The sequence below is a fragment of the Monomorium pharaonis genome, chromosome 2 (genome assembly GCF_013373865.1).
Source record: "Monomorium pharaonis isolate MP-MQ-018 chromosome 2, ASM1337386v2, whole genome shotgun sequence".
Classification (NCBI taxonomy): domain Eukaryota; kingdom Metazoa; phylum Arthropoda; class Insecta; order Hymenoptera; family Formicidae; genus Monomorium; species Monomorium pharaonis.
In genome coordinates, this window is record NC_050468.1 from 32,204,342 (window position 1) to 32,216,898 (window position 12,557).

At 36.2% G+C, this 12,557-nt stretch overlaps 1 protein-coding gene across 2 annotated transcripts in view; it reads right to left on the reverse strand.

The window, feature by feature from the left end:
- Positions 1-12,557, reverse strand: part of LOC105839886 (UPF0489 protein C5orf22 homolog) — a 639,614-nt gene that overhangs the window by 283,713 nt on the left and 343,344 nt on the right. For both annotated transcript variants that reach the window (XM_036283061.1, XM_036283060.1), the window contains exon 4: positions 3,237-3,363. In XM_036283061.1, coding sequence (XP_036138954.1) covers positions 3,237-3,363 — 127 coding nt within the window. The remainder of the gene's footprint in view (positions 1-3,236; positions 3,364-12,557) is intronic.

The window sequence follows — 12,557 nt, forward strand, 5'->3', positions numbered from 1 at the left end:
AAAATGCAAATTAAAGCGGGCCAGGAGAAATTTAATGCCATGGTTAATCATAATAATGGCAGTAATAATGTGTTCAACATAATACGGCTATAAATAATGTCCCTTCTACTTATCCTTACGAAATCAACAACGTAAGCTACATTATCGAACCACAACGAAATATTATAATAATTCCGATACCGTCCACAAAAGAGAACACTCGAATCGTCGCTTTTATTCCGAGTTAGTCCATGATAAATTTCACGTCGCATAGACCCCGCGGATTAATTTTCAACGTGTAAGATAATATTAGCCGGCCAACACTGAAAGCGCGAGCGCGCGGCGAATAACTTTGCGCAACTATCCTGCGGCCGGCATTCGCGCAACCACCGCCGTTAATAAGGTGTTAGTCTGGCTGGCACATGATCGAGAAACACGGGGCATAGGATAGGACGTTGCAACAAAGCAACGGTGACGGGTACAGACGAGCCGTATCCGGGACGTCGACCAATAAAATTAATCGCTTTTGCTACATCGCCTGAATAATTTATGCTCGCTGCTGTGCTTAGGAATTGACCGACCATCTCCTTCGCGACCGAGTGTGGCGCGCGTGTGTGGCGCAGTTAGGGATCGTTTATAAAAAATGGACAGACACTCGCACCCGAACGCAATAAAACGCAGATTTAGTAACATTTTCTTGGAAAAATCTCCTTTAAATTGGTCGTAAGAACTTTAACGTCGCGGACGTGCATCTTACTATAGCGCGGCACCAGTTACCATCTCTTTTTCACTTACGTGATTTGAAAAAGGAAGAGGTTTTTATTATTGCTAAAAGATATGAATATTTTAAATATGTAAAGTTTTTTTCTAATAAAGTGTCGTATGGCGTCATTATTTAAATTTGTGTCGTTATTTGAACACCGTATGATATAAAGAGATATTTTATATTAAATATAACAATGGAATAATTTTTATTCTCAAATTTGCATTGTTCAAATCGGAAATGATCGATTTAATTGAAATCGCCGCATAACGAGTGTTGCAACCGCGTGTCTTGAGTAGCCCCGCGTGCAGCTTTCTTCAATTTCGAAATATATGATGCATGAAAGTCGCTGGCCCGTAAAACTGTCGACATGTCAATTGGTAGTTTCTTCCGTATTGTTGTCCCCGCAGCCGACGCAACAATGTTGCCCCCAGATATGCGGTATGCATTATTCAATATACCCGGAAGGCCAACTGCGCGGGTCCGCCGAAGTTGACTCTCCTCTCCGCCGTAAGTACGACTTGTATTTTCTTTATCTCGCTACTACTTCCTGCATACTTCTCGGTAAAGCTCGCAGAAATGCGCTAATTGCGCTTAAACCGGGAGATACAAGAAGAATGGAAGAGGCATAACTTTCACACCTCGTAAACGGGTATGCCAATGACGCGCCTGAATACCGATGTGCTTCGTGTGGAATTATACAAAATTGTAAACGTTGAAAAGGAAGTTAAACATTTCGACATTTGTGGTTCGCAAGGATATTTTAATGTCGCGTACATACGTTAGCTCAATTTTCAGCTAACTCATCCGGTTTACGTGAATTATGTGCTAGGTAAGGTTACGTAACGCGTAATACCACTTCGGTGCTGCATTAGGAATATATATTGCAAAATTGTCAATAAGAGCAAAAGGACACGCGGCTTTATTGGGAGTGTCGCGTAACGGCCGCCGTAAGGCGGCACGGTAGCTATTAGGAGCAGGATGTAACCGTTCAAGAGCGAGTGTTTAGCCGGGCCCTCATAAATCACGCAAGGGCGACAAGCAATTATAATAACTGTACCTGAGTATAGACGCGTAAATAAAATACCAAGCCCTTCGGCCAAAGTAATGAGGCTGAATGCGAACCAGTTTTCGAGACTCGTTATCGCGACAGAATAAACACCGGCGAGGGAACGCTCTCCCGTGGAAGTCCGTCTCGATTATCAGTGTTTCAGGTGGTACCCCAACGGGGCATACGCCGTGCAATAATAACGACGCACGGCGCGGCCGGGCGAAAAATAAAAATACATCCCCGTAATAAATCGCCACTTTCCATCGTGTCCAAACAACACAAGGTGTACAAGGTGCCGTGTGTACTTTTGGATACTTTCTATCTTACTCTTTCGACCGCTTGTGTATTACTCTCACGTTACGCTACAATAGCGCTGTTTATCCATAGAGAATCGGATGTCTGTTTAAATAGACGTCCGGCTATTAAGCAAGGCACACACTCTTTAAACCGGAGAGAGGTCCAATCGCGCGCGATCTGTCGCTTGCCCACAAGTGTAGTCACCTTTCCGCGCAAAAATATTCCGAGAGAAACCTCCAAAGTCTCAAGGTCATGGGGACCTCATCGTCCGTGGAATTCAAGCTGAGTTTCAGATTTCAGCGGAACGAACTCTCGTCGGATTTGCCGAGTAGAGAGGGACCACGAAAGAACGTGGCGCGCGGATGTGGCGAAGGAGAATGCGCGCGCGCGCGCGCGCAGACGAGAGAGACCAAAAGTACATCGTGGCCGCTCGCCATAACCTTTTATCAGTTATCTAATTAGCCGTTGCATTTAATTAGCGATCCGAGGAGAAAGCCGCGAGATAGCCCTAGCGTTGTGCGAGACCGACATGGGCCTGCGAATAGCTATACGTAATTTTAATCGGCACTCACGTCAGATAAGAAAGGTCGACGGATGGACTTGGATGCACGCATCCGCGTGCACTTTGCAATTAGTCGTATTTTTATTTACTCAGCTATTTGCCGCTTATATTGAGCTGCGCACGAAGAAAGTCCGACATGAAGCTGTTCGATTAGTCGACGGGAATTTTAAGGATTTCCAAGCACCCATGACCTTACGCGAATCGAACAACAAGTAAAAAACGTTACGTAGATGGTTGTAATATTAGTAATCGTACGAATTCTATTGGGTTAAAAGACGATTTTAACATTCATTAAGTTTTAGGTATAAAATGTATTTTATATTCATAAATATCTTAAAAACAAGTAATTAATGTGAAGAAATTTGTATTTCTTCTAAAAAATCATTTCAATGAAAATCTTATTAAAACTAAAATCGTTTTTAAATCAAAAGGATTCATATTTTTTAAATAATTGTGTAATTTTGTAAAATCATAAACAAATTATAAAACAAATTGCGCAAACTGCGCAAAAAAATCGACAGATCTTTGTGGACCCACAATTGTCTCGTAAAAAAATCATGTTTATTCGATTTATAAGTACTTACCTTCGTTGAATCTTCGATGAAAGCTCCGATGGTTATTACATGCAGAATGACTTCGCGAGTATTTTCAAGTTCTTCTGGTGCGGCGTACAAACCGTCACTAAGGAAGTACGGTTCAGCGCAAGTTACTCTGCAAAGAATAAATATTATGTTATTTAATAATAATCTGTTTTTCGATTGATAAATTTAATAAAAGGCATCATAATTTGTCAATTTCTAGTAAAATTTTCTAATATATATTCATCTTTAAAAATACAAAATCTTATAAAATACATAAAATTATATATGTATATTGATACATAAATAATGTATTTATTTTTTATGGAAATTAAAGTTATAATAATTATTATACTATATATAAGTATACATAATTATTATATCACGTAATTTAAGTAAATTTTGTTAAATTAATCTAAACCACGTACTAAAATCTGCATTTGAATCTCATTAAAACTTCCTTCTAATTATTGTTTAAATTATTATAAGGAAATGTGTTTCTTTATTTTTTTTTTATAACGGATTTTGGAGAGAAAATAATATTGGGGTCCATGATCCCGACGGTTGGGTCAACATCGGTTATCATAACTGTTATCGTAATATCGAGATTTAATCGCAACATATAACCGTACATATGTATTAGTGTATCCGTAAACCGCATTATCTCGATTTAATTATTGCTGGGCGGTACATAAAGGAATTCTTGAGAATCTCCAATGACGAATATTCAGCAAGCAAATGAAGAAAATAAAAAGAAAGATATCATATAGCATTTATTATCCAGAAGCTCAATCGTTTTGAGATAATTGAAAAATAAAATTATATGACGATAAAATATATTAATCGTACTTGCGACCTCCCAAGAAAAGTCATTTGACAAAGATGGAAATAAGATTATTTTTCGTAATATAAAATGAGACCATATTTAATATTTACATGCGTTCATGAATAAAATATATGCATACGCATATATATTTTAAAGTGTGCAGGGTAGATCTGCTAATTGATTGGCGGCGGCTTATTTGTCTTTCAACAATTACACGAGTGGCGAATTTATTCGCCATTCGTGGGCATTCGAAATAAGCGGGATAAATCACAACGCGATCTAAATCACCCAACATCTCGCGGGGGCCCCGACATTTTTCTTCTCGCCTCTCTTTTGCGGGATATTAATCTTTACGCGTTGCACCACTTTCCTCGTCATGTACTCGCGCGCGCGGCGGCGACGAACACGCGGATCTCCCGCGCGCTGCTCCCGGGTCACGGCAAGTATAATAAATACGTTCCGTCCTTGTCTCTGGGTGGTTAAGGGGGAAGGAGCGGGGTGCGCACGAGGTAGAGGCGAGAAAAATCGAGCAGTCTGAACCCCGAGAGCCCGAGAGATTGCGTGGCCGGGCAACATCAATTTCGAGGGTGATTCCCGGCGGTGTCGGAAGAGCCCCCGAAAATTTCGAATGCCCGCGTAATCGAGGAGCGCCTTCTCAAGTCGAGTGTATAAAGGTGCTCTTACTCTCGAGGATACCACCACCTCCTCCTCCTCCTCTGGCTGTCCTCGTCTCTACCTCTCCTCCACGCTTTCTTGCTTCCCCGGCGTCCCTTTCGAACGTCGTTTTTTTTCTTCCATCGTCCGCGATAATGATACCCACACGCTCTCGCTCGGTAATAATATTAATGGCTTCGTGTACCCGGGGACCATCGGAGGCTCGGCAAAAGGAACAACGTGGTGATCCCTTACGCGGAGGAGCTCGTCGTAAGAAACGGAGGAGCCCCAGAGTGCCTCCTCGCCGGGGTATTACACGGGAAGCGTGGATTCGCGCGAATTAACTCCGATACACTCGCTGCTTCACGTTTCATTCATAAAAGATTCGTATTGCGATCTCTAATAAAATAAAGCTTACGCGAATTAATAATCGGATGCGCAGGTAAGCGAAAGACCCCGGAGATTGCTGTAACACGATCATCTCTAACAACCGTTTCAATGATGTTATCGTGCGTTCAGATTTTTATAAGACTTTTTAGAGGAAACTGAAGTAATTCCGCTTAAAGAGAACCAAGTCTCCTTAAACCATAAAACAGAGACGATTAGAGAAAAAAAGGTAGGAAAGTCATAAAAGTTTATAGTCTTGTAATTATGAGAGATATTAGGTTTTCAATACATAAAATTTTAATGATACATTTATATTTCCAGTTACATGATTACGTACGCGATAGAAAATGATTAAAGAAAGCTATTAAGCGTAACAAGTTGTCGTTCTTAATTTCAGTCTCACGATATCAACTTTGTTTTCCTCTCTGCTGCTTTCTGTGCATTAAAAATGTACTTTAATGATTTTAAATGCAGGTATATATATACTATTAAATATATAAATATTATTAAATTAATATTAATATATGTGTGTGTGCAAAATAACAAAGAGATAGGGAACGAAAGAGAAAGACAATCTTAATAAAATATTTGGACACATTGTAGCATGACGACGCTGTTTACATTTTTTAGCATGTCGCAAACAACACACATTCAACTGACATAATTCATTCGATTTGAATAAATCACGTTTGTAACAAAACTAAAATGAGGAAATTAATTTATCGGCCCCGGTATCATATCAAAAAACTCGCGTACTATCCATAGTTCGGTTCTGCATAATTAGCAATTTAATCTGAGTAGATCGCGACTGGTTGCTTACGCAGTCGGCATAGACATCACGTCTGTAATCCCGTAAACCTGTCGATCACCGAACAAAGGGATTGATCGCCCACATATGCCTGGTCGGACAAGCGCAACGGCGCGGGCAAATGTTCTTTCAGCTTTCGTGATGTCGAAAGGAAAAATTTAAGGCTGAGAATTGGCAAAAATTTAGTTTGCCAAGAATTGGCAAACTAAATTTTTTATCATAATATGTAATGTAATTATTAATCATGTTGCTTTATTAATGTAAAAAGGGAAAAAGAGAAAAAAAAAGTAACAGAAATTTGATAATCTAATTTGACATATTAAAATTTCAGTGCTTAACAAGGTTGCTTAAGAACCGTCCCCGCAAAACAAGATTTGATCTCGTCGAACTACTGAAAGTATATCTGACTCAGTACGTCTTTACCGCGAAACGGCCGTTAAATATTATACTTTCCACGAATCAGCTCCTCACGAGCCGCGTCATTAAAGTGCCGTTTGCTGACAGAAAATCGTGAAACGCCTACGATGTCGTTGAGCCACCTTGTTTCCGCAGCCTTCTCCGGATTCTTTACGCTTCGTGAATTTCGAAAGTAACGTTTCGGCCAAGAAGATTTTGCAATACAAATCATAAAGACTAAAACGATTAAATTTAGCAACAATGACTTTTCAACAAAAATGTTATGTTTTTTTAATATCTTCTTTAATAATCGCAATATTTTTAAATTATTGTGTTACTTCTACAGAAAGTAATTTATTACGGAGGATATATTAATGAAAAAAAGAAGAAAACAGCATACACGTAAAGTGTACAATAAATTGAAACAAGTAAACCCAGGACGTACCTGTTTTTCATTTGCCAGTGTAAAAAGAAGAGTCCTATTGAAAATTGATAAAACTATACTACATGTTGTATATTATGTATGTTGTTATGCATGTTATATTATTAGGTAAAAGCTATTAACGTAATCTTTTAACGTAATTAAATAAAAATAAATAATTTTATCTCCTGCAAATATTTTTTTCGTTTCTAAACACAATACATATATTTCTGTGCAGGAATTCGCTTTTAATGGCATAATAACACAAATTTTCTGTCTCATGAAAGAAATCTCGCAAATCTTGTTTACAGAAGTATCTAGAAATTCCGAAGAAACTATATTTTCAACGCATTTAGATGGTTAGATCGTTTACACAATAATTATGCGCATTCGACGACACTGCTATTCCAGGAGATTTTTATGCGTAGTGGCGGTTAGCACGATTAGAATCGTTTCTTATGGTAATACCACAAAAATGATTCTATCATCAACGAAGCAAGAGTCATACTCGCTAAACCACGTATCGTTGAATCGATAATTAGATTAATTCTTAACAAAACATGCGAGGTTTCTCTTTAATACTTTATTTTCTAGTCCTTGTTCATACGCAAAATGACAAATAATTAAAGACTTTTATTCTAATAATATATTTTTCAAAATATTAACAACAATATTTAACATTAATTACCAGCAATAATATTTAACAACATTTATGTATAATATTATTAATAATATTTATACTATAATATAAAAATAAAAATATTATTAACAAAACATCCGAAGTTTCTCAAACTTCAAAATTTCGAAACATTTTGAAATTTCTAGTTTTTGTTTATATGCAAAATGACAAGTAATTTTTCAATGAAATAATATTTTTAGATGTCTTAAATAATTTATAAAAGCGGCAACAATTAACGAAACAAAAACTGACAAAATTTAAAGAAAAAAAGTGTCCAAGAAATTCCTTATTATCGATTACACTAATTATTTTAATCAACAAAAAATAAATGCAAATAACGTGGTCCGGTTAATTATGTGTTGCTAGTTGCTAAAACAATAAAATAAAATATAACTCGTACTCTTTGTTACGTAAACACTCGTATTTAAAATTACATGCAAAATACATGTATCGAAAACTTGTCAGTTATTTTTTATCTCACATGCAAATATATTATTTTCGAAAGAGTAGGAGGTAAATAAAAATGCCAGTCACGAAAGAAAGCATAGTACTGGCGAATAAATATTAATAACAATCGGATTTAGTTCTTTGCTCGACAAAATATTCGAGACAAACCTATGTGGTGTATTATCCGGGCGGCATTAAACTTGTCAATTAGTTACGTAGCAGATTGTAGCTGTTATATTATGCTTCGTATTACGTACGACGTATGTGCGATTTGAATGTAGAAATCCGAGTACTACTATTCATTTGTGTCATGCATTTAGCGCTTACCAATATAGGAGGATTAAAATTATGCAACCAGGACACAATAAATCTGCCAATGTCAGGAAGTTGATATCGGAATCGTATAAATTACAAGACGAGTATCTTAATCGAATTAAGAAGTCTCATGTATGAAGTATCGGCACAGATAATACGTTACTCGTCGTTTAATTACGATAATGTTTAAATCATTCAAGTATAAAATCGACGGAAATCGACTGCAAGAAATAGAATTGCCTGCAGACAATTATAGCTTTATTGTTTAATACATTTTTTATAAAAGCTTTGTATCAATACCAGAGCTTTTTACCATGCATAGTTTTTAGTAATGATCGTAAAATATTCCCTAATACGTTTAACATCATTAACGTTTTTAACTTTGACTCAATATTTTTTTTTTTAATAGAAGTTGTGTAATAATAGTAATATCGAGTTTTTATTGTCTCTGCGTAGTTTCTAGAAATAATTGTAAGATTCCCTGTCACGTTTAAATTAATTTCTGTTTCTAATTTTAACTCGATGTATGTTTCACAGCTTTATAATAATAATAATAGAGTTTCTGTCGTCTGTGTAATTTCTAAAGATAATTGTAAAATATATTCCTTATCACGTTCAATTTGCTCACTTTCTGCTTCTAATTTTAGTTGAACGCATTTTTTTTACAGAAGCTTTGTAACGATAACAGATCTCTCTCTTACGCAATTTATAGAAATAATTATAAAAATTCTGTTATATGTAAATTATTATCTTTTTGTGTTTTTAACATTTTAAAGAAATTTTAATTGTTTTATAACCTAAAAAAAAAGAGCATATTATTTACTTGTCTATTAATTTCGGATCAAGATTTAATTTCGCAAAGTTTAATTTTCCATGTTACAGACATTCAGAAACTTTTACTCATCCATTCCAATAAACATAAGGATTATTTTTATACGCGCAACACGTATCCAAATATGAAACTTAGCGATATTACCAATAATTGTAAAAAATCTTTACGATGGGACACGAGTCGATGTCGGTCACGAGTGTCGAAAGAAGCGACTCTAATCACGAACAAATTATTGGCTTGTTCTTTTTCACTGCACTGTCACATTGGAGCAACAAGTCAGAGTAAGACAAACATATTTTTTCTCACTCTAACTTATCGCATCGGTGCAACAGTGCAGCGAAAAAGAACGAGCCATACATCGCGTCAAGAAAATCACCACGAAATAATCGTCCGATTTGCTGTGCGAAATGCAACCGGCGCAGCTGACGAAACATGGAGGGCCATACGCAAGAGAGGTTACCTTGGAGGTTACGTACCTCGATTAACGCATCAGGCTGATCGCTCGAGACCGTCTCGGTGTTCCTCTGATACGTGGGACGACATTCAAACACTCGTCGTCGGACGAGCAAACAACGCGACAAGCCCGTGCGTCTCCGAAGAGAAACCGATCTTTTCTTTTTTGTGGGAGGAATATCGAACTGACGCGACACGACGGCGCCGCGACGGCGCCGAATACCGAGTACCGAGAAATACGCGCGAACCGCGGCCGCGAGGGGACTAATTGGTACATTAAGGATGTTTGTCCGTTTACGAGGGATTCGACACTCCCGACACTCGCGCGGAGAATTCGCGCGGGACGAGTAAAAAGACGCGAAAACACGGCATAGCAATCCCTGCTCGCGACGACGCACTGGCCACGCACGATGAACTGATCGGCACGCGACGGAAATTCGGTCACGTGACCGCGTTCAATTTTACGCCGTATGTGAAAAACTGTTGTCGCGCGATGTCAGTTTCCATGTAAATATTGCGTCACAACTCGTACTGTGGATTTAATTATGTGCGTGATTTTGTATTGTAAATGCAAGGTAGGATAAGTTAATATTTTTTTAAACTAAATTAAGTTAGTCATGATTAAGTTAAATTAATTTTTTAAATCATTTATATTAAATCAAAAAATCATAATCTTTTAAATTACTCAAATGATTATAATGTGGAGCATCAAATAAATTTAATGTTACGTTTATAATTAAAGTTAATATAAAATAATTTTAAAAAAACGTTGTATGTGGGAGAAATATAAATTTTATCTATTTTTTCATATAGATGAGTATTTAATTTACAATTAGAAAAAAGTTAATAAAGTTCGTGTGTTTAAAAAATTAACTAGTTAAAGTTAAAAATTAAATCGTTTAAAATTAACTGAGTTAAATAAAAAGTTATTAACTTTTTAATTAGTTTCTACTCAACGCTGTATAAATGTAACTTTGAATTGCGTTTTACAGCACAGCAGGATTTCGAATTGCGTATAATTTTAAATTTTATGCAATTTAAAACAATTGAAATAAAAAACGGAATTTTCAAAATCACTTTAAAAAGAAACAAACATAGTACATGTACATAATTATAGAAAAATTGTGTGTGTGTTCATGTACTTTATGAAAGTCCTTTTTTATAAATATTTAATAAATAAATATTTATCGTTATACAACTTAAAAAACCGACTGTATATTACATTGTGATTCAAGCGAAAAATCATGATGCGACATACCGCTCGCAGAATTGTACATTTCTAACGGAAAACTCATTTAGAGACACAGTATCTATAGTAACAAATCGATGTGCGCAAAAATATCATTAAAAATAATGACGTAATAAAAAACTGAATTACTTGATTACTCTCAAAATAATATGTTTATTTCATGTCCATTGTTATTTACGTAATTGTTTATGAACGATAAAAGTAACTTAGTTTAATCAAATAAGCTATTTAATTTTTGATTTATCTCATTTGCCAATACCTACTCGAGACATTCTATACCAATTTTTACAATAATAGAGTGACTTTTTTAAAATTTCTTTCGAATAATTAAAATATCTGTTTCCAATTCTCTACACCTTTTACGTTTACTCCGTTATTTCAGATCATTTTATTAGAGTGCTCTGTCTACCTTACGCACGTGTTGTCGAATCAATTTGCCAAATGGATAGAAAAGAGGATAAGAGTGCAAAAAGGCGAACTTGATATGCGACGTGGATCAAAAGAGATAAGGGTCGAAAGAGATAGAATGAATAATAAGTGCAAAATTGGTCATGCTATGTGTACGGGGGAGAAGGACAATGCGAGCCTGATAGAAAAACAGAGGGAACCCATGGCCGCACCCTGATTTCACGCATATGATGAGTCGTGTAGACGAAAATGAAACGGCGAATTCTGACTCCTAATCTAAGCACGCGAGTGCGTGAAATCGCTCGACGACATGGTTAAAACTAATTTATAGGCCTTTCTCGTGTGCGGATTCTCTTTCCAATCAATGGATCATTAACCAATGGGATATTGATATCATCACGCTTTTCAATGATCGTGTGCATTAGCAAATTGCTTTCATAGTGCTGTGATAGTTAAAAATCTGTTTTCTTACTGTTAGAGAACGGAGAAATTAAAATCTTCTCGAAAATGCATTCTATTCAAACAATAATCATAAGGTTTTTTTAAGAATAATACTTGAAATATAGAAATATAGAAAACATGAGGATATACTTATTGAATGAGATTTTCTCATAATTTGCAAACCCATAAGTTGAAATTAATTTTAAATTTGACTATTATATATAATAATATACAAATATAAATTAATTAAAATTTTTTAACACAAAAATAAAATTGTCTATATCGGTCTGTAACAGATCGTGATAAATAATAATAATTTTTCCAAGATCCGCTGTAAATCAATGTAGACAATCTTATCTTCGTGTTTGACACTTTTTATTAGTCCTAATTTCAGTTATTATTGTTGAAATTTCTACACTTGAAATTGATTTATTTAAATTATTACAGAGCGATAAATCTGTTGCGGAGTAATAACGAAACAATTTTCCTTTTTAACGGTTTGCGTCTATTGTCTGGCATCGAGTTTCATCGTTCCGCAATCGCGGCGTAAAGGCAGAGATGCTTTTCTTCGTGTGCCTCTTTTACATCATAAATCACGTCTAGTTTAGGATCGTATATCGCAAAATCATTGCAAAACCTTTCGTATCAATTTCTCCGGCGACACACGATTCTCTTGTTGTCTAAGTTATTGTTACGTATAAACGACACATCACTGTCACAAACTGCTCGATAATCCCGGTAATAAACTCGGCTCGAGGGCTACGGGCGAGCTCATTGCGAACCCGTTAAGCTCGTTTACCAGAACAAGAATCGGATTCATTTATATCGGCCGGTACATATGAAAATTGCGCGCGACGCCGCGCTAATTTGCGTTCTACCCTAACGATCGGGAAGTATAATCGCCCGCGGATTACGTAACAGCGATAAATATTCACGATCGATAGAGCCAGTTTACGCAATAAATATTCAGCTTAATATCATTCCCTTCCTCTACACGTCACGTTCGCAAAT